General features: G+C 52.0%; 1 protein-coding gene and 1 non-coding gene across 2 annotated transcripts in view; one reads left to right on the forward strand and one right to left on the reverse strand.

The window, feature by feature from the left end:
* Positions 1–20,573, reverse strand: part of ADORA2B (adenosine A2b receptor) — a 32,250-nt gene extending 11,677 nt beyond the window's left edge. Inside the window, exon 1 of the mRNA XM_025920420.2 lies at positions 20,146–20,573. Coding sequence (XP_025776205.1) covers positions 20,146–20,480 — 335 coding nt within the window. The 5' untranslated portion in view covers positions 20,481–20,573. The remainder of the gene's footprint in view (positions 1–20,145) is intronic.
* LOC147574060 (small nucleolar RNA SNORA18) lies at positions 8,877–9,006 on the forward strand. Its single transcript, XR_015244422.1, has one exon. It is a non-coding gene; the product is annotated as a small nucleolar RNA SNORA18 (small nucleolar RNA).
* Positions 20,574–20,806: the final 233 nt, after the last annotated feature.

A 20,806-nucleotide genomic window follows, 5' to 3' on the forward strand; every position in this document is an offset into this window, starting at 1 on the left:
AGCCCTCGTGGGTTGTAAAGCTAACGAAAGAGACAGAAAGTAAACAAGTAAACACGCAGATGTGTAATTACAAATCAGAATGAGTTTGGCCAAACCAAAATGAATAGGAGGCAGATAAGAGAAAAACAGGAAGACTGTGGACATAGGATGTCAGGGAAGGCTTCTTAAGCAGAGCTAAAGGTTTCAAAGGAGTATAAAATTTGAAAAGTGGGGAGAAGAGCATTCCAGGCAGAGAGAATGGAATAAGGCTTTCGGACAGGAAAGGATTTCACTTTCCTAAAGAAGCAAAAGGAAATGTGAGTGACCGAAGATCGGGCAGGGCCAGCCACAGGCCATGGGAAGGAAACTCGATTTTGATATTCCAAATGCCTTGGGAAGCTGTTGAAGGCATTTAAGTGGGAATGGTAGTAACTTATGTTTTATAAAGCTCATGGTATGGAGACTGAATTTTAGGGAAGCAAGAAGGGAAGATGGGTTGCAAGGAGATGAACATCAAGAGAACAGTGGGTGTCGGTATCCTGATGAAGACAGTCAGTAGAGAGAGAAGATGGAGGGAAAAGGCAAGATTATTAGGGAGCTACGAACCTGAGGAGGTTGGAGGGTGTGGGTCCAGTGCACATGTGAAGGGACACTTCTCTGCTGTGGCTCAAGTAAGGACAACAGGGATAGCGCAGGAGGGGAGGGCTGGGTGGTCAAAAGGCAGGGGCAGCAGCCCTTTTGAGAGCTGCTGTCCCCTCAGATGCTCGGGAAGAAAATTCACTCCCTGAGGGTGAGGGCATGGCTAGGGCCCTTGAGTGGTCTCGGGAGTGGAAGTGGGAGCTCACTAGAAAAATGTGGCAAAGAGAGTGCAGCGGGGGGCACCTGGGTGGCTCAGTCGGTTGAGCATCTGACTTCAGCTCAGGCCGTGATCTCACAGTTGACGAGTTTGAGCCCCACATCGGGCTCTGTGCTGACAGCTCAGAGCCTGGAGCCTGCTTCAGATCCTGTGTCTCCCTTTCTCGCTGCCCCTCCCCTGCTCATGCTCTGTCTCTTTCTGTCTCAAAAATAAATAAACACTGAAACAAATTTTTTTTAAACAAAAAAAATGTGGCGGGATGGTGGCCACTGTGGCTTTAACAGTGGTTAACCGTGGTACAACAACTGTTGTTGATGAGGTACAGGCTGCATCGTGGAATCGGGAGACCAAAGGAGAGAGAGAAAGACTGAGGAGACCAAAGACTTGAGACCAGGGTGCGGGTGGGTGGTACGGTTGGCACAAATAAGGGGAGCAGGGGGGGTGGCAGCAGGGCGGGGAGAGGACAGGGGCAGTGTGTCTGGACATTGGCAACACCAAAGTTCCATGTCTACCCTGGAAAGGAGAGTGGAGAGAACCAAGAGAAAGAGCTCAAGCCCAAGTCCCCACCTGAGGTCTAGGTGTAAGCAGAAATAGGGGAAACCGTGTCCTTGGGGATGCAGATCTGGGTCAAGGCCAGGTGGCCAAGGGAACGTTCAGAGAAGAGGTCAAAGAAATAGGGGTGCGGTGGTGACCCAGAGAGCGCAGTGCTTGGGAAGGCGAGGTGGGACTTTGGGTCTAGTCAGCCAGGGAATGTAGAGAGCATTGTGGGGTTGAAAATTAACAATTAGGGGCGCCTGGGTGGCTCAGTTGGTTAAGTGTCTGACTCTTGGTTTCAGCTCAGGTCATGATTTCTCGGTTTGTGACTTCGAGCCCCACCTCGGGCTCTGTGCTGATAGTGCAGAATCTGCTTGGAATTCTCTCTGCCTCTCTCAAAATAAATAAACAAAATATTAAAAAAAAAAAAGAAGAAAATTAACTGAATTATTGTTAATTGGCTGGGCTAAATACTTGGCTAAAGCTGACACTGAAGCCACGTCTCCCTTTTCATCTTTAATATGCCAATGGCACTTGAAACTCTAAAGTAGAAAAAAAAAGTTTATCATTCCTGTCTTTTTAAAAACATTTATTTATTTGAGAGAGAGAGAGAGAGAGAGAGAGAGAGAGAGCGAGCGCACAAGTTGGGGAGGGGCAGAGAGAGAGGGAGAAAGAGGATCCAAAGTCGGCTCCATGCTGACAGCAGAGAGCCTGACGGGCTCAAACTCACAAACCGTGATATCAGATGCTTAACCGACTGGGCCACCCAGGCGCCCCATCATTCCCACTTAATCTAAGACAAGTCTTCCTTACTCACTTCCTCCCAACTGGTAGATAGAATGGGAACATTCTGGCAGCCTTTGAACCACACGAGCCAACGCTAGGTTTTGGAGACTTGTACCTATAGGCCCCCTCCCCCAGCCGTACAGAACCGCAGTAACACGGAGCCTCTGCTGTCTAAGCGCCGCCTCCACACAGCCCGCCCCACCCATCCCACTCAGACCAGGCCTCCGAGGTCAGGGCTGCTCTCTCTCCTGTTTACAGATGCAGACACTGAGGCTCTGAGAGGTTACGTGATTGGCCTCTGCCCCTGACTGCAGTCAGGACACAAACTCAAACAAATCTGACTCCAATTTTGCCAAAGGGAGTCGTTTTCCTGCTCGGGAACATACAACTCCTCCACGGATCCCAGCTCCCACCTCCACTGGTCCCTCAGCCACAGGCCCACCATGGGCGCAGCCAGCCGTGGGTCTGCTGCTTCACCTTCTCCCCTGCCAGAGCTGCTTGCTGGGTCCAGGGAGCCTCCCCTGTGGAGCCAGCCACGTGGGAATTAAAGACTTGAAGGATGGGGGCCCTGCTACTTTCTTGGGAAGCAGTCCTTAAAAGGCAGCAAAGAGACTTCCTGTATTCTGTTGGAGGACACAGCCAGGCCCACAGGAGCAGCGTGGGCTCCAGAAATGAAAGCAACTTTAGCGCTGGGGCTCCAGTACCTATAATGGCACAACAGTATCCATGAGGCCTGTGCCTGGGCCCAGGTGGGAGATAGAGATGTTGGAGAAAGCAGACAGGTGTCCCTGCACTGGGCAGGATGCTGGAAGGGATGACCTCCGGGGTCTCTGGCATTCACGAAGGCTCTAGCAGCCTCCTGCCCTGTCTTCTCATCTCCTTCCATCTGGGCCCCCATCCTTTTCCTAAATGCTGGCCTCCTTCCTTGGCCCCACCTCTTGCTTGCAGATTTCACGCTTTGCTCCTTATACACCAGTGGCTCCCAGAACATCCTCCTGTGTGTGTGTGTGTGTGTGTGTGTGTGTGTGTGTATGTCCCCAAAACATTCCTGAAAGGCAGGGGCCAAGTGTTTTCCTGCATCTGCCCCTATGCTGGTCTCTGCTCTGCCACGGAGGGCCCCGAACACAGCACTAAGGGCCGCAAAGCCGGACGTCTGCCCCAAACACAGGAGGTGTAAATAAAAGGCGATGAAGAGATGAATAAAGGAAGCATAAGCAGCTTTATTATTCCAAACAAGCAGGAACAACTGTATCCCACACAAAAGGGTGTTCTGGGCAAGTCCACGTTCTGGGAAATGCACTGCTGTGCACGAAGCGGTGCTGTGATCCACCCGCTCTCCATAGAAGGGGCTCATTAGCTAAGGAGATTGATAGGAAAACAGTCACATGGGGGGAATCAACAAAGGGAACAGTGTGGACGCTGAGGTTACATAACGAAAGAGGAATCGCCAAGTGCCGCATAACAAGTGCTGGCCTATTTCTGGGGCAGGGTCTCCTCCCTCTCTGGCTCTGCAGCCTTGGCTCAAATCAGGCCACCTTCTTGGTCTCAGAGATCAGAGTGCTCAGCTCTCAGGAGCTCCTAGTTCAGCACATGCCCGAGGGCAGCTACCCCGGGCAGTGGCCCGGGGGCTGTGCAGCATCTGTGCTCTGGCATCAAAAAAATGACACTGGGGCAACTGGCTCGCTTAGTCACCGGAGCGTGTGACTCTTGATCTCTGGGTCCTGAGTTCAAGCCCCATGTCGGGTGTAGAGCTTACTTAAAAATAAAAGCTTTAGGGGCGCCTGGGTGGCGCAGTCGGTTAAGCGTCCGACTTCAGCCAGGTCACGATCTCGCGGTCCGTGAGTTCGAGCCCCGCTTCGGGCTCTGGGCTGATGGCTCGGAGCCTGGAGCCTGTTTCCGATTCTGTGTCTCCCTCTCTCTCTGCCCCTCCCCCGTTCATGCTCTGTCTCTCTCTGTCCCAAAAATAAATAAAACTTTGAAAAAAAAATTTTTTTTTAAATAAAAGCTTTAGGGGTGCCTGGGTGGCTCAGTCGGTTAAGTGTCCAACTTCAGCTCAGGTTTGTGGTGTGTCCAAACCATCTCATGGTTTGTGGGTTTGAGCCCCATGTTGGGCTCTCTGTTGACAGCTCAGAGCCTGGAGCCTGGAACCTGGAGCCTGCTTTGGATTGTCTACCTTGCTCTCTGCACCCCACCCCTCAAAAATAAACATTAAAAAAAATTGGGGAGGGGGTGCCTGGATGGTTCAGTCAGTTAAGTGTCTGACTTAGGCTCAGGTCATGATCTCATGGTTTGTGAGTTCAAGCCCCATGTCAGGCTCTGTGCTGACAGCATGGAGCCTGGAGTCTGCTTAGGATTCTGTGTCTCCCTCTCTCTCTGCCCCTTCCCTGCTTGCCCTCTGTCTCTGTCTCTCTCAAAAAGAAAATAAATATTAAAAAAAATTTTTTTTAATAAAGATCTTTAAAAAAGAAAAGAAAAGTGGGGATAAAAGTGTCTGCAGAAACTACCTTCCATGCTGTTGGGACCTTCAGCAGATACAATGTGTTCAGAACACTTTACGAATACAGATCTCTTAAGTGAATGCATATGGAGTTCTGCTGCTGTTTCTTGAATCGTTTCCTGTTTGCTTAGGGACTTTTTTCTTTATATTCTGTTTGGCTCACAAATCGTACTCCTCTCTAAGACAAACATTTCTGCTTTAAAGCGTGTAAATAATCCAGTTTTAGAAAACCTCATATTCTCTAAAGGTGCACACGAGTAATGACAGGACTTCCTGTAAAAACGGGCTTAGGGCAGACCCCTCAAAACCTACACAATTTCCTAACTAGACGACTTAACTCGGATCACCTGGGCAGGCAGTTCAGCGGAGCTAGAGGCTGCCACAATGAATATTAAAACGCAACCCAAAAATCTAGTAGAAATTCTGGCGAAACTTTAATGAGAGCGAGGTCAGTAAGTGCCCAGACAATGCAGATGAAAGAGCTGTTGTGAGCTGAGGGGCTGTGATGAAGTGGGGCACGGTGGGCAGGGCGGCCAGCCACGCCAGGACCACAGGCTGGGATGTGGCTTTCTGAGGAAGCAGGCCCAGATACGGGCACCGTTTGTTTTTTTATTCCTCCCCGTTCCTGGGAGCCCACAGGGGCTCCTGCGACACAGCAGTCAAATGGAGGGCTTTTTCGTCTTCTGCTGAACCACGAGACTACTCCCCCATCCCAACTCCTTTTTCCTGGAAGAATCCATAGATGAACCAAGGCAGTGTGCCCTGAGCCAGCACGCTTCCCTCTTCACCCGTGACACGTACCGGAGCTCACGCTGCGGGAATTCGCACAGAAGCAGACCAGTGTGGACCGAAGTCCACTGCTGTGCTCCCCGGGCACCTCCGGGTTCCCACGGCACCCCTCCCCAAATACCTCCCACGAAGCCCTGTTTTCTGTCTCCTCCCGCGGAAGCATGCGCAATGGCAAGCCTGTTTCGTTCACTGTTGAATCCAAAACACCAATAATGGGCCTGGCACACAAGTGCTGAATAGAAGCCTGAGTTTATAAGAAGAGAACAGAACTCTGGCTTCTTAATCACATATTACGTGTTTTAACACCCACTTGGTAGCTCTAAACAAAACAAGGCACGGGGCGGGGGGAGCATGTGAACAGTCTTGAGCTTCAGCTTCTAGTTCACAAGAGGCCGTCTGTAAAAGAGGGAAATCTTTACGCGGAGTAGTTGCTTCCGTTTTTCAGATTTCTCATGGTACCAAACTAAAAAGGTTTTTAAAAAGTTGTCATGGATGGAAACATAAAAAAAAAAAAAAAAAAAAAAAAAAAAAAAATTAAAGGGGCACCTGGGTGGCTCAGCCAGTTGAGCGTCTGACTTTAGCTCAGGTCATGATCTCACAGTTCGTGGGTTCGAGCCCCCGTGTCAGACTCTGCGCTAACAGCTCAGAGCCTGGAGACTGCTTCAGATTCTGTGTCTCCCTCCCCCCCCACCTCTCTGTCCTTCCCCCACTCGTACTCTGTCTCGATCTCAAAAATAAATAAACATAAAAAATTTCTGTTTTCAAGTTGTCATGGACAGAAAGAGAATTTGAATAGCACTGTATCTAGCAAAGAAATAGAATACATAGCCAAAAACCTTCCCATAAAGAAAACTTAAGGCCCGGATGACTCCACAAATGAATTCTATGAAACATTTGAAGAACAGATAAAACCATTCTTACACAGAAAGAAGAGACGCTATTTGGTTCTGTCTATATGAACTTCAGGTCTGGGAGTGGGAAGAAGGTCTCTCATTTACCATTTACGATAAATGTATTGAGGGCCATCTGCCTTGTCCCCGTGGTCACGGTCTGGGATGGTCGTGGCTCTAGTGTACGGGGCAGGCTGACAAAAGGACAGTGCCTGCCTACCCAGCAGATAACAGGCTATGGTCACCAGAGCTTACCTTCAGGCTGTGCGCTTCTGATGAGGCTGGGGCCCTCAGCTACTCCGGCTCCTGGCAGGGATGGGGAGGGGATTCTCCTCTACTCTAACAAGTTCAGACGTGTCTGAATCCCAGCGATGGACCTGACTGGGGCCTGAGCTGAGACCACTGCCACACGTAAAGGTGGTCAGAAAGAATGCCAGGTGTCCTTCTCAGTCGCCCAAGAACAACGGACGATGAGTATGGGTGGCAGAAAAGAAAGTTTTCCCCACCAGCTTACTATGGCAAGGAGACAGTCCAGAATGGTCTGATAGCGATTAAACCCACTGAGATTAAAGGATGGAGACCAGGACCAGGTCTCCCAGAGTTCATCTTTGAGGCTGTTTTTTGGTGAGTCTCCTATTACGGTTTCACGTATCGGGTGTGACCCAGGGACAGATCATGGTTGCTGGGCTCCAGACTCTGATTTTCAAGTGAAATAAGAGTCCCTAAGAGAAAGGGCCCCTGCCTGACACCGAACAAGAGAAGAAAAAAATACCTTGTCTCCTCTCCCATGGCTAGGGTTAAAACACACTGCTTCAGATACAACATTATTTGTCAAAAGCATCGGCCTCTGAATACACAAACCGTCAGAAGACATCAGGAGGCATGTATTATCGATGTGTCCCATTACCGATGATGTCAACTTGGATCACCTGGTTATCATGGTGTCTGCCAGATTTCTCCACTGTGACTATTTTTCCCTTTGTAATTAGTAGATATCTTGTAATAGATACTCCGAGACTTTAAATATCTTGCTTCTCATCAGACTTTCACCAATGAGTTTTAGCACCTATTGATGATTCTTGCCTGAACGGGTTATTACTATGATTGTTGCCAAATGATGACTTAACTCAAGCATTCCTACTCATTAATTAGATGGTGTTCTACTGTAAGCAAGAGTTCTTCAAATCATTATTAAAAAAAAAAGAAAATCTCCTAGTTCTGTTCATTGTGAGGGCCTAGAAAAAGTGACGCTCCAGTAGCAATGAGAACACGGACCCATACCATTCTCCACTGAAAAGGAAATCGGGCTCCTCGGAAAAATGGCTGATCTAAAGGTGGAAAATAAAATGTGAGCTTGAAAAACCTTTCTGTGGCAGGAAGTAAGGAAGTGCTCACAAAATTGATGAGAACGTTTACAGAAGTGAATTTGAATGGGCTCCCACTGGCCAATTCTGGGCCTCAAAATGAAAAACACAAATGGATGATAACACATTGAATGAAAATAATATTCCGTAAGTCCATAGTGAGATTTTAAAAAAATAATGTAAGGAAGAGCAGAGAAAAGGCAAAACTCTTCTTTATGAAGAATGCCAACCAATAAAGGTGGAAGGAATGAAAAGAAAGAAAATTACCATTTTACATGGTAATAACGTACTCAGGCAAGAATCCTCAATGAACCCGGGCTATGAAAACATAAAGCCCCGGCAGACACAGCTGTAACCCAGTGATGAGATTTAGCAACCCAATAATGGGACACACTGAGATCGCTTGCCCTCTCGTGTGATGGGCTGAAACAGACATAATGTCAAGAGAGCTGGGCCCTTATCCTAAAGCACTGGGAATATTACGTAAACAAAAGGAGGTGCCATCAGGTTTTCATTTTAGAAAGACTGCTGTTATATGAAGAATGGGCTAAAAGGGTGAGCACGGATGCAGAGAGACCACACAGGATTTTCCTGGAACAGGGTAGAAGTAGAGACAAGACCAAAGAGAAGTGATTGGGGACTGATTTCAGAAGTGTAAATGACCGGACCTGTTCTTTTTAAATTTTTTTTTAATTTTTTTGTTTTTAACGTTTATTTATTTTTGAGACAGAGAGAGGCAGAGCATGAACGGGGGAGGGTCAGAGAGAGAGAGGGAGACACAGAATCTGAAACAGGCTCCGGGCTCTGAGCAGTGTCAGCACAGAGCCCAACGCGGGGCTCGAACTCACGGACCACGAGATCATGACCTGAGCTGAAGTCGGCCGCCTAACCGACTGAGCCACCCAGGCGCCCCTAAATTTTTTTTTTTTAATGTTTATTTTTGAGAGACAGACAGAGTGCGAGCAGGGGAGGGGCAGAGAGGAAGGAAGACACAGAATACAGAGCAGGCTCCAGACTCTGAGCTGTCCAACCCAGGGCTTGAACCCACGAGCTGCAAGATCATGACCTGAGCCGAAGGGGGACACTTAACCAACTGAGCCACCCACGTGCCCTGACAGGACCTGTTCTTTAATGTCTTTCAATAAAGCTTTATAATTCTCTACGTTAGAAAAAATAAAGCAGTTGAGGTCTATCCCAAGGGGATTTATTCTGCAGACCTACATCACTGGAAATGCCTCTAGAGCATACATGTGGTTTCCTTTATTCACAGAACTGTGTGTTAGATCTGAGGGAAAGAATTCCAGGACCTCGATCATCTAAAATTATGAAAGATCTAACAGCACATTTTTTTAAATTTTTTTATTTTTTTTAATTTTTGAGAGAGACATAGTGTGAGCGCAGGAGGGGCAAAGAAAGAGGGAGACACAGAATCCGAAGCAGGCTCCAGGCTCCAGGCTCTGAGCTGTCAGCACAGAGCCCGATGTGGGGCTCGAACTCACAAACCGCGAGATCATGACCTGAACCAAAGTCAGATGTTTAACTGACTGAGCCACCCAGGCACCCCCTACCAGTCACATTTTTGAAATCTCAGGTATTGGCATGTACCAACAATCTGTACAGCTCGAGGGCATGACAGTGTAGGGGTGGATAGGATTGGAAATTATTCGTGTTTAGAGGGTGTCTGAAATTGAGAACCAGACAGATCCATCTACTCTGAACCTACATGTGACCCCAAAGAAAGTGGATCCCAAAGATTACAGGAGGGGAAGTTGTGAATGATGTCCGTATTCAAATGGAGATCAAAGAAGCCCAAGCCAAGAATTATGGACTGACAGGGACAGCTGTGGATTGAACAAAAGTTCATTCTAAAAGGGCTATTTTGAAGGTTAGAATTCTGACTTTGGAGGAACTAAGGTGATTGGCAGTGAAAGGAATCACATATAAAATCCCTTAAGTAAAAATTAATTGACTTAAACTTTTTTAATTAAAAAAAAAAACCAGCAGGTTTGGCAGTGGTATTGAAATTAGCATTGGAAATCAAGACGTCATATACAAAAAGCTGCTCCTGGAAGTTTGTGGGTGGTAGGACCGGAGCAAAACAGGCAGTAAACCAAAGAAGGTGAGGCTCAGAGAGGGGAAAAGAAAGAAGCCTGAATCTGTTTAGTGGACAGAAGGAGCCTGCAGACCAAGAGGCTGCCATGCACGAGGCTGGGAGTAAGAACATTGCTGGGCTCCCAGGAAGCAGGCAGACGTGTGTCCAGAGCCAGGTGGAAGGACCACCCAGCCCAGACTCTCCAAGCTCCAAACTCAACCACCTACTGTTATTGCTCAACCTGCAGGCACCTTACCCATAACCCATGCAACGCCTTCCCGAAGCCCCCATGTTTGGGGGGACGGTGCCACCTGGCTGCCCAGGAATCTCAGGAGTCACCTTGGACTCCTCCCGCTTCCCTCATGCCTAACATCCAACCAAGTCAGCAAGTCCTCTTAAGCCTGTCCCCAAAGACCCCAGCCTCTAGTCACAACACCTCACTCAACTTGTGGTGTCAATACAGACACAATGGGCAATCACACAGGCTGACTGCTTATTTCACACCCTAAGTCCCACCCTGCCTGGCCCTGACGAGCCACGTCTTTGGTCCTTGTTCGCTGACTGTGGTCCCAGGGCCCATATTTGGTTCTTAGGGTTCTTTCCTGTCCTCGTCTCTGGGCTGTGTAGCTTCACCGATGGCCCCTCTGCCCCGAACTCTGTCAGACCCTTTGGCTGGCATCAGACATCAACCTCCCCCGGTGCAGACATTCAGAGTTTACGCATATCGGGGCGCCTGGGTGGCTCAGCCGGTTGGGCATCCAACTTCGGCTCAGGTCACGATCTCGCGGTCCGTGAGTTCGAGCCCCGCGTCGGGCTCTGTGCTGACTGCTCAGAGCCTGGAGCTTCCAATTCTGTGTCTCCCTCCCTCTCTGCCCCTCCCCTGATTGCTCACTCTCTCTCAAAAATAAATAAACATTAAAAAATTTTTTTAAAGGAAAGAAAAAGAAACAGATGGCCAGGGGAGAAGCTCCAGGCCAGCAGAGAGCAGGTGCCAGAAGGGGCTTTAAAGACAAGCACGAATCAAGGTGAAGACTGCCTGTGGACCAGCTGTGGGCTGCCTCACTGGCCCTACTGTTGTCCCCTATCTCCCATGGAGCACTGACCCCTCACTCTCCACTCTCTCCCCAAACTGCAGCTTGAGACCTTGTGATGGAGGAGGGGATGGGAGGAAGTTTCAATTATATACACTTTGTGAAGTTGTCTGAACCTCATGGATCCAAAAGAGGTTTTTTTCACAACCGACTCAAAAAGTTTTCACCTCAAAAGTAAAAATATGAATGCTAAAATAAAATTAAAAAATAGGGTAACTAGGGAGGAAAAGTCAAAGAATTCTTCCAGAGGAGAATAAAAAGTTAAACTATTGGAAAGTCATATCTAAGAGAACTTTTAAGAGACAAAGATCAGTCAAGGAGAAAAAGTCTCCATGCATCAGTTAAGAATCCCAGGAGGAGGGACGCCTGGGTGGCTCAGTTGGTTATGCGTCTGACTCTTGATTTCAGCTCAGGTCGTGATCTCATGGTTCGTGGGATTCTCTGTCTCCCTCTCTCTCTGCCCATTCCCCACTCATACACTCTCTGTCTCAAAATAAATAAAAAACTGAAAAAAAAAAAAAAAAAAAGAATCCCAGAAGAACAGAGAAAAGGGAGATAAGAAAAGGATCAAAAAAATATTCTTTATCAGAATCTTAGAACTAAAGACAGACCTAAGTCTTCAGATTGGGAAGGTTCACCAGGAAGTTTCACCCCCAGTGAAGGAGAAAAACTGAAAGTCAGTATTCAGACCCAGCCTCCAGAACACCAAGCAAAGGCAAGTGGTCCCAATGGCTTCCAGAGAGGAAGTACAGGTTACAAATAGGAATCACCACACATGAGACTTCTTGGGCACCACTGGGCGTTGCAGCAATGCCTTTACACTTCTGAATGGCATCCAGTCACACTATCTGTGACACGTGAGAAATAAAAACACCATTGGCATAGAAGACCCTAGAACGTTTATCTCCCATGTCTGGAAAAAGTCACCTACGGGTATGTATACAGACAAACAAACACGGAATCCCAGAAAGAGGGAAGAAAACATGGAACGTGGGGAACGGCAGAACAACTCCCAGAGTACAGGAAGACACCACAGGACCATCGTATGGCACGCCGAGAGGGCCCGTTAGGTCAGCCAGCAATGGGGATGATGAAGAAGTCGGATCATCCTAAGGATCTGGGAAGCCATGTTCTTCCTGGAACTTTCTCTTAATTTCCAGGTGGGTAACTCACCATCTAAACATGAAGCCAACTACAGTGGGGGGTAGTTTTGAGCAGCAGATAGCATCTAAAAAATAGAATTCATCTGACCTGGCCACTGGCACCGCGTCCTGGGGACGCAGAGTTTAGCGATGGGAGTGCATGCCCTAGTCCAATCGTTCTGCTCTGCTCTGGGGTGGAATAAATCCACAAGTCAGACATTCAAAATGCCGTTCATCGGTTTCCAGTTTTCAGAAACTCTCCGCAGGGTTCAGGAAACGTTATCACAGTTACGGAATAAAATGCAAATGGCATTAACCTCGATAATGTAAAAGTACTCCTATAATCTGAATGTGTCCAATGTAGCATTCTTGTAGGAAAAGGCACAAGAAACAGCGGTTACTGCTGATGGGCAATTTGGGAAACCACAGATCAGAGATGGAGACTGACTTTCCACAGTTTGTCATTTTGTAAAACACTTGGTTTCTTCACAACAGCATGAATTACCTTTTCGAAAGTAAAACCTCCACTGGGTAGGCAGGGTGCTGAAAGCCAATGGGAGGCGGAGAGACACGGGGGCGCGGGGGCCTGCTGGTGGTTTACTTTTCCTCGTGTTTCTTGACAATTAACAGATCTTGCCTACAACTGATGGAATTAGAAATCGGGGCTGAAATATGATCCCCAGAAAAATATCCACATGTAACAAAAAACTGGGAGGACCAGGGTGGGAAAGAGGGCGTGTGGCCCTCCCGTGACCTGGGAGAGAGTCAACAGATTCTATTTAAAGATGGCAGCACAGACCCAGGTGTCACCCAGAGGGTAGTGACCCTCGGAAGAGATGCCAACAGAAATGGTCTGGTGAGGGCCGAGGGAGGGGAGACTTTTGCACGTGGCTCCAGCTCAGCTCAAAATTCTCTTTCTCCCACTCACCCCCATACAAAACCCCAGCTTCAGCCCTCGAGGAAAAGCACTCCCCCTCCTTCGGCCCAGGACGTGTTAGAGGGCCACCACGGAGCCCGTGACACTCTGTTCTCAACTTGAATTCTTTCAACGAAGGCACATTTGCTACCAGCCGTCAAGTTCTGGCTGCCCAAGGCAGCGTCTCATCAGCCTGTCAGCCTCAGAGATCAAGAGCACAACCTGTTGATGCCCTTGGGGAGAGTAACGATGTCCGGAGCCCAAGTCCAGAAGGGTCAGTAAGGAACTCGAGCATTAGGAAAGGCCAGGCCTCCGTTTCACCATCTGAGGAGAAAGGAGGCAGGCAGGAGATCCTCTACAAGTCCTCGCCACCGTCAGTTCTGTGCCGTTTCACGCACGAGGGCCAACGTACAGCTTTCTTCTCCCTCATTCGGCCACATTACTGCCTAGCTACAATCTTCTTTGTCCTGCACAATGTCTACAGAGTCCCAATCACAAGTTGCTGGTGTCCCCATCCACCCACTGCTAGAAGGGACCCCTCACCTGTTCTTGGACGACCATGGTACTTTCCCTCCAGCCGCTCGCATGCTGGCTTAAGGGCTCCCAGAAAGACATAGTACACCGTTGTGGCAGCTGTGTGACCCTGGGCTGATCATAACCCTCTGAGCCTTGATTTCCTCATCTGTGAAGCGAGGAAAGTAACAGAGTTTGCCCCCCTAAGAGTTGTAAGGGTTAGAGGAGATCAGGCACGTGTAGGGCCAGATGTGCAGAAAAGCCTTCTGAGTGGCTGCTGTCCACAATATTAAAAATTCTGATGTCTGGAGTAGCTGAGGACCTACGTCCTCGTGTCTGTCCCTGTAGCATATGTATGTTCATGCTGTGCTCACAAGCAGACAGAACAAAAGAGCGTGTGATGTGGAGACTGGGTCCTGCGAGTGCGTGGCGGGGAGGGCCCGAGAGGCTGGAGACCCCATGCATGAAGTCACAGAGGAAGGAGCACAGATTGCCTGTCCTATGAAAATGTCGGTAACCTCTGTCCCTTTGCACACACTCATTCGCCATATGATCAAAGGAGCAAACCACCCATGCTTTTCGGAATTCCATGGAAATGCTGCTAAAACACTAAGTCAGGGCCATGTCCCTTCCAGACACACACAGAGTGGCACAGGCTGTGGCCTGATCTGCACGGGAGCTCCGGGCCATGGCTGGCCTCAGATGGCCAGGTGGACCCTCCTTCCCCGACCCTTCAGGTGCTCTTGCCCACAATCCTGAGTCCTCAGAGGCTGCCCTGTGGCTCCCAGATGCTCCTGGATGACTGTCCAGCTGGTTGGATGCTACCCCCAGTGAGGGGACAGGACCTCCAGGTACCTCACCTCCAGACTGGATCACCCTGGTTCTGAGACAGCTCTTGTGGGCCTTACTGACCAGACCAGACCAGACGCTTGTGCCGGCAAGGAACTAACCCACCCAGGAACGAGCCCTGGGCCAGGCTGGAACTTCCCACTAGTACTTCTGGACATGGGCTCAGACTCCAGCAACTGTGGCATCTGCTGCTGGTTTAATGTGCTGGCTCAGGGCTGAGGAGTGTCACTCACAGGGGGCGGGGGTTATAACAGCAGAGGGGCACCCAAGTCCTAGGTGACTTTTTCCAGTTCTGAGAGCCACGCTCCCTTGTGCGGGTAACAGGATGGCCCTAGGACTGACTCAAACCTGCTCTCCCCTGGCCGGCCCTCACCCACAGCACCTGCTGGTTCTCCAAAGGCCACTCCTCCCCGTTCTCCCTCAGGCCTGTGACAGCCTGTCAGAAGATGGTGTCCCCCCCTTCCTTCATTAAAACTTCTGGACCATCTTTTTTCTGACATCCTTTTACCAGAGAGCTCTGCCCCTTGCCTGCATCGGCCATCTCAGACTGTCCCCCCGCCCAACACTGTGCCAGCGTCCCCCAGCACAAGCTCTTCACCCAGTGACTCACACAGTCCCCCAAAATATGGGTGCCTACCCCATGCCAGGCAGCATGCCAGGGCTGGGGGCGGGAATTCAAGAACAAGCCCCTCCCAGGGGTCACAGAGCTCCTGCTCGGGGCAGAAAGGGACTACAACTCACGACCAAGGAAAGATGTACTTTAGGGAGAGTCAGTGATAGACAAGCTCAGGGGCCAGGCGAAGCCTCTGCAGGCGAGGAGGCGAGAGGCAGCACAAACACCAGCTGGGGAAAGAGCCCGGCCCGGCGGGGCTGTGTGGGTGAGGCGGGAAGGGGCGAGAGGCGGGTGGGCAGAAGCCAGTTAGCACAGGATCCTGAGGCCCGGGTTAAGCAGGGGACTGATGGGATCCGATTTGAGGCTCAAACCCTCCTCTCTGGCAGCATTCTGGAGAACGGCAGTGGGGGGGCCGGGTGGACTCCACGCCCCCCTCCCCCCCCCCACCGACGGAGCTGACCCGGAGCTACTGAGAACACGTGTGCAATGGGGCCCAGAAGTGACCTTTAGGTTTGACCAGAATGGAGGCACCGCAGGGCGACCCAGGGGAGGCAGTGGGAGGATGGCTCATGGGAGCAGCTTACTGCGGAGGGCCACACAGGCCTGCACAGATGTGGCCCCTCACAGCTCTAGGGGCCGGAAGCCCCGCCCAAGGCTCTAGGGCACAATCCGCCCCACTCCCAGCTCCTGGTGGCTGTCCCCCCACCCCCACCCCGCATCTCTGCCTCCATCTTCACTTGGCCTCCTCCTTCTTCTCTGCGTGTCTAGTTCCAAGGATGTGATGGCATCTAGGGGCCACCAGATAGCTAATCCAGGATAAACTCTTCCTCCCAAGATCCGCGTAAGGGAACATTCATTGCTTTCCCACATCAGGTGATATTCACAGGTTCCAGGGATTAGAACATGGACGTCATTCGGGGGAGCCACCATGCAACCCACTACAATGGGAATGGTCTGGAAGAGAAAGAGGACACTGATGCACAAGACAGAGGACTTCCCAAGGAGTGTCCTTGGGATGGCCGGAGGGATGCGACCCAGACCTGAAAATCTTTCCTAGCTTTACTTCAAAACAGCACTAAAGATGAATTTTATCATATGGGATTTGTACAATGTTGAAAAGAGAAGGGGCAGGGTGCCTGGGTGGCTGAGTTGGTTAAGCGTAAGCCTTTGGATCAGGTCATGATCTCACAGTTTGTGGGTTTGAGCCCCGCATCGGGCTCTGTGCTGACAGCTCAGGGCCTGGAGCCTGTTTCGGATTCTGTGTCTCCCTCGCTCTCTGCCCCTCCCCCGCTCATGCTCTCTCTCTCAAAAATGAATAAACGTTAAAAAAAATTATAAAGAAGAAAAAAAGGGGGGGCATCTGGGTGGCTCAGTCAGTTAAGCATCCAACTCTTGATTTCAGCTCAGGTCATGATCTCACAGATCGTGAGTTCGAGCCCCGAGACAGCACAGAGCCTGCTTGAGATTCTCTCTCTCTGCCCCTCTTCTACTCGCTTGTTCTCTCAAAATAAACTTTAAAAAAAAGAAAAAGAAAAAAATTTTTGTAAGAACACTCCAAAACCCCTGCCAACCCCTACCCTACAGCTAAGGGAGCCTCAGTGGAGGACACATGTCACCCCAGGCAGTCTTGCTAAGATGTCAGTCCCCACCTCACAGACCGGCCATGTTGGAACAAGAACTTTAAAGCCTCCATGTAGCAAAGGGAACAGGGAGGGTGACAGGGTCAGGGTCCATGGACAGAACAGACAGACACACCCTCTTCCATTCAGAGGACCAATCCAGCCAACAAAACACTCCCTGGAAAACACCCTCCTTCAGCTGCACTGGGGAAACAGCTGGCCTTCAGCCGATTGGAGACTCAACACCACCGGACACTGAGTCCAGGAGCAAGGCAGGGCACGCCCCCAGACAGAGGCGAGTCACACAGTCACCCTGCCACACAGCTCAACTGGGGGTGTGGCACAAAGGGGAACCGGATCAGATCAGGGGGGAGGAAGTACTCCTGCCAGGTGAAGTGGACTGAGGGTGAAGTGAGGGGGGTGGGGAGCAGCTGTGGGCAGACACGGCCCCTCCCCTCCCCCTCGGCATGCCCCCACCTCCACCCTCCCATGCCCCCCACCCCCATCCCTGAAGGCTCCCACCTCCCCCTCCTCCCCGCCTTCACCCCACCCCGACAGGCTCCCACCTCCTCCCTCCTCCCCTTCCCCCCAGGCACGCCCCCACCCCCAGCAGCAAGGGAGCCTCCACTCCCAGCTCTGCTGCGTGTGCTGCCCCCCAACTCTGCACCGGTGTCGAGGGGACCCTCTGCCAGGGCCAGCCTCAGAACTGCGTGGACCTGAACTAGATTCTGTTTGTAGACACCCCTCACTCTGAAGACCAGGGACAGTGCCTGGTGTGAGCAGACACTCCTCCTTTTCAAGTTCAGCCAAAGTTGTCATTTCTGTGCCTGGCATCACCTTGGGGCTCCCCTTTCTCTCTGCACTGTGATCTCCCCAATGTTACTAAACGCCTTGGCAACCGGGCGGCAGGTGGGGGCTACGGTCTCCGCGGCCTTGAGCTGCGCTTACAGCCGACCACTCTGGCCTCACACAGAGCCCTGGGGCACGGATGCCTTTGGAGCCCCCCTCCCCCACCCGTGAACTGGTCCAAGGACTTGCCAGTTCCTCAGTTAAAGATACCAATAACTGGAATCCCCCCACCATGCCCCACCCCACAGATTCTGACTCAGGAGGATCCGGGAGGGCCCTGTAATCTGCATCTCAGCCTGCTGGGGGTGGGGTGTCATACTCCCCAGAAGCAGGAAGCGCTCACAGCTGAGGGAAGAAGACCGACCGGCCCGGGCAACAGCCCTCAGGAGCACTCAGGAGCCCTGAGAACCCGCAGCCTCTTCAGCCTTTGAGGGTGGGGGGTCGGTGCCAGGGACAGGTGCCCTTCCTGGGGCTGGGAGTTAGGGCTGCTGGCACACACCTCTTCCAGACCTCTGAACTCCCGTGGGCAGGCACAGATGAGCCCTTGCACCTCTCCACTGACCATTCTTCCCGTCCTTCTCCTACATCTCACCCTCCTTCCTTTGGCAAATGCAAAGAAGTTAGGGGCTTGTGATTCACATTTCTTTCCCCTTAACACACCCACACCCATTTTTTTTCTAAGACCCCACCCAACACCAGGACAAGAACTAACAGATTGAAACTCCTATGGAGCTTCCGGCTCCATGGGGCAGAGGGGATCCTTCCAGTACCTCCCGGTGAGCTGGGCGCTTGTGACTGCCTGCTGGACACAAACAGTCCCAAAGGCCATCAAGTAACAAACATGAAGACCAAGAGGCAGAAAGGTGACTCCTAAGAGACTATGCCATGCGGCCCCAAGTCCCGGATATCCCTGGGCTCTTTCACACCTGATGGGATGCATGAGGCCCCCTGGTCAGATGCCAAGGGCAGCAGTACATGAAAGGCCCAGACATGCAGATTGGGCTCACAGCCCGGCCAAGCAGGAGCTTCCTGTTCCCAGGAGCACAACCAGGGACCCAGGACACAACCCACAACAGGCAGGCTCAACATGTCTGCCTGCTAAAGAGGCTTCTAGGAACATTCTCCTGGTCAATTCCTTCAAACACATATCCCTTACAACCACCAATTTACTGCAGGCAGGATCTGCTTCCAGAAACAGCACTCCGCTTTCTGCCCACATCCCAAACACTGACACCACACACAACCCTGCAAGGCACAGTGGGAATATGGTGCCAACTCTGAGTTCAAGTCCTGGCTCTGACACTCATTCCAGATGCACCATCCTGAGCAAGACTCATCTCCCAGGGGCACCATCCCCTCATCCACAAGAGGCAGGTACCTACCCTCTGGAATCACTGCAAGAATGGAAGGATAAAAGTTTAATATCAACTGCCTCAATAAATTCCTTCCCTTCCCACCTACTCCTGTGACTCAGTTTCCTTTCTCAGCTCTAACCCAAAGAGATCCCAAGCTCACTTAACGCAGAATAGGAGGCCCAGGCACAGAAGACAGAAAATAATTTTAATAAGCCCTAAGGTTCCCTGATACTCTTGCCCTCAAGTGCTCACCTTTTTAATTTTTTATTAAAAAAATTTTTAACATCTATTTCTTTGTGAGAGACAGGAGACAGAGCGTGAGCGAGGGAGGGGCAGAGAGAGAGGAGGGACACAGAATCTGAAGCAGGCTCCAGGCTCCGAGCTGTCAGCAGAGCTGGACGTGGACTAGGACCGGGAGATCATGACCTGAGCCGAAGTCGGATGCTTAACCACCGAGCCACCCAGGTGCCCCTCAGATGCTCAGCTTTGAACCTGATCATCAGCTACACCTGGGGCTTCATCCCCTGAACCCTACATTTTCTCACTGGGTGAAAGAGACCACCCTTAAGTTTTCCAGTTTTCCGAAATCCAGGTGGCACTTCCCCGCCCTGCTGGGACAGGGCAGTGGAGGGTAAACAAGGTTACACAAGGGGCATGCAGCTCTCAGGCTGTTTGTGCTGGCCAACGGGGCAGCACTTTGACTTTTAAAGTGTACGGAGGTGATTTGAGTCCCCATTTAGCATGCAGGCACAGATGCTCCTAGTGTTCCCTAGAGTTAATTGGGTCCTTCCCCAGCCGCACCCCACCCCCCGCCCGCATTTTGTGGCAGGTACATTCAGAACTTGGGTCTCGAGTCGTGTCCATTCTGTCCAAAGCCCCAGTGTTCAGAGCTGTCCCCTGGAACCGCCCCAGCCTCCCGGACCTCCAGCACGCACAGGGTCGTGTCTGCCCGCTGCTCTGGACTGCAGATGAGGGGTGGAAGGAAACAGTCTGGGGGCCCCGCTCTGGGTCGGCAGCGGGTGACGAGTGAGAGGAAACAGTTATCGCCACAGAGGAGGAGATACGATCACCAAACCTCATGCGCCCGTGCCCCACCAGCCCGCTGGGGTGGCGCTTTCCCCGGAGTTTCCACCGCGGGCCGGCGACCGGGGACCACACTCCCCAGAACTCCTAGCGCTGTCCCTACGCGGGTCCCCCTAAAAACACGTGCGCATCCAGGGGCGCAGCGGCCTCCAGGGTCCTGTCTCAGGCACCAAGAGGGTCTGGGCAGCCCGGCGCACGTGTCCCTCTAGGCTGGGAACCCGAAGTCGGAGCGCCCCGCCGCGATTCGGCCAGCAACCTGGGCCTGGAGCGGGCAGTGCTTTCCGCGACTCCGACGGGGCCCCGGGGTCGGGGACGCCGCGCGCCTCACCTGAGCGGGACGCGGATGGCCAGGTACCTGTCGACGGCCACGGCCAAGAGGCTGAAGATGGAGCTCTGCGTGAGCACGAGCACGAAGCATGCGAGGAAGAGGCAGCTGTGGAAATCGGTGCAGAAGCCCAGGCTGATGGTGATGGCAAACGGGATGGCGAACAGCCCCACGGCCACGTCGGCCGCCGCCAGGGACACCAGGAAGTAGTTGGTGGGCGTCTGCAGCGCGCTCGACGTGCCCACCGCGACGCACACCAGCACATTGCCCGCCACTGACAGCACGGCGATGGCCAGCTCCAGCGCCACATACAGCGCGTCCTGAGTCTCCAGCGGCATGGCCGGGCCGACCCGGCCCCGACGTCGCCTACCCGGGCCGCGCTAGGCGCGGGGCAGCCGCGTGGGCGCCGCCGAAGCGCCCGCACCGCGCGTCCGCCAGCCGCGTCTGACCCGCCAGGCTCGCGCCCTCGGGACCCGGGCTCCGGGGGCGGGACCGCGGGGAGGCGGCGGCGCCCATTGGCCGGGGCGCCCGCCCGTCTCGGACCCCCGGCGGAGCACCGCCCCTTCTCCCGAGCCCAAGTCTGCGCCCGCGCGGGGCCACGAGGGTCTCGGCAGCACGCGGCCGGGAGCCAGCGATGGATCCCGAGGCGTCGTGCGGTGGCGCT

The sequence above is a fragment of the Puma concolor genome, chromosome E1 (genome assembly GCF_028749965.1).
Source record: "Puma concolor isolate L17-30 chromosome E1, mPumCon1.1.hap2, whole genome shotgun sequence".
In the NCBI taxonomy this organism is placed as follows: domain Eukaryota; kingdom Metazoa; phylum Chordata; class Mammalia; order Carnivora; family Felidae; genus Puma; species Puma concolor.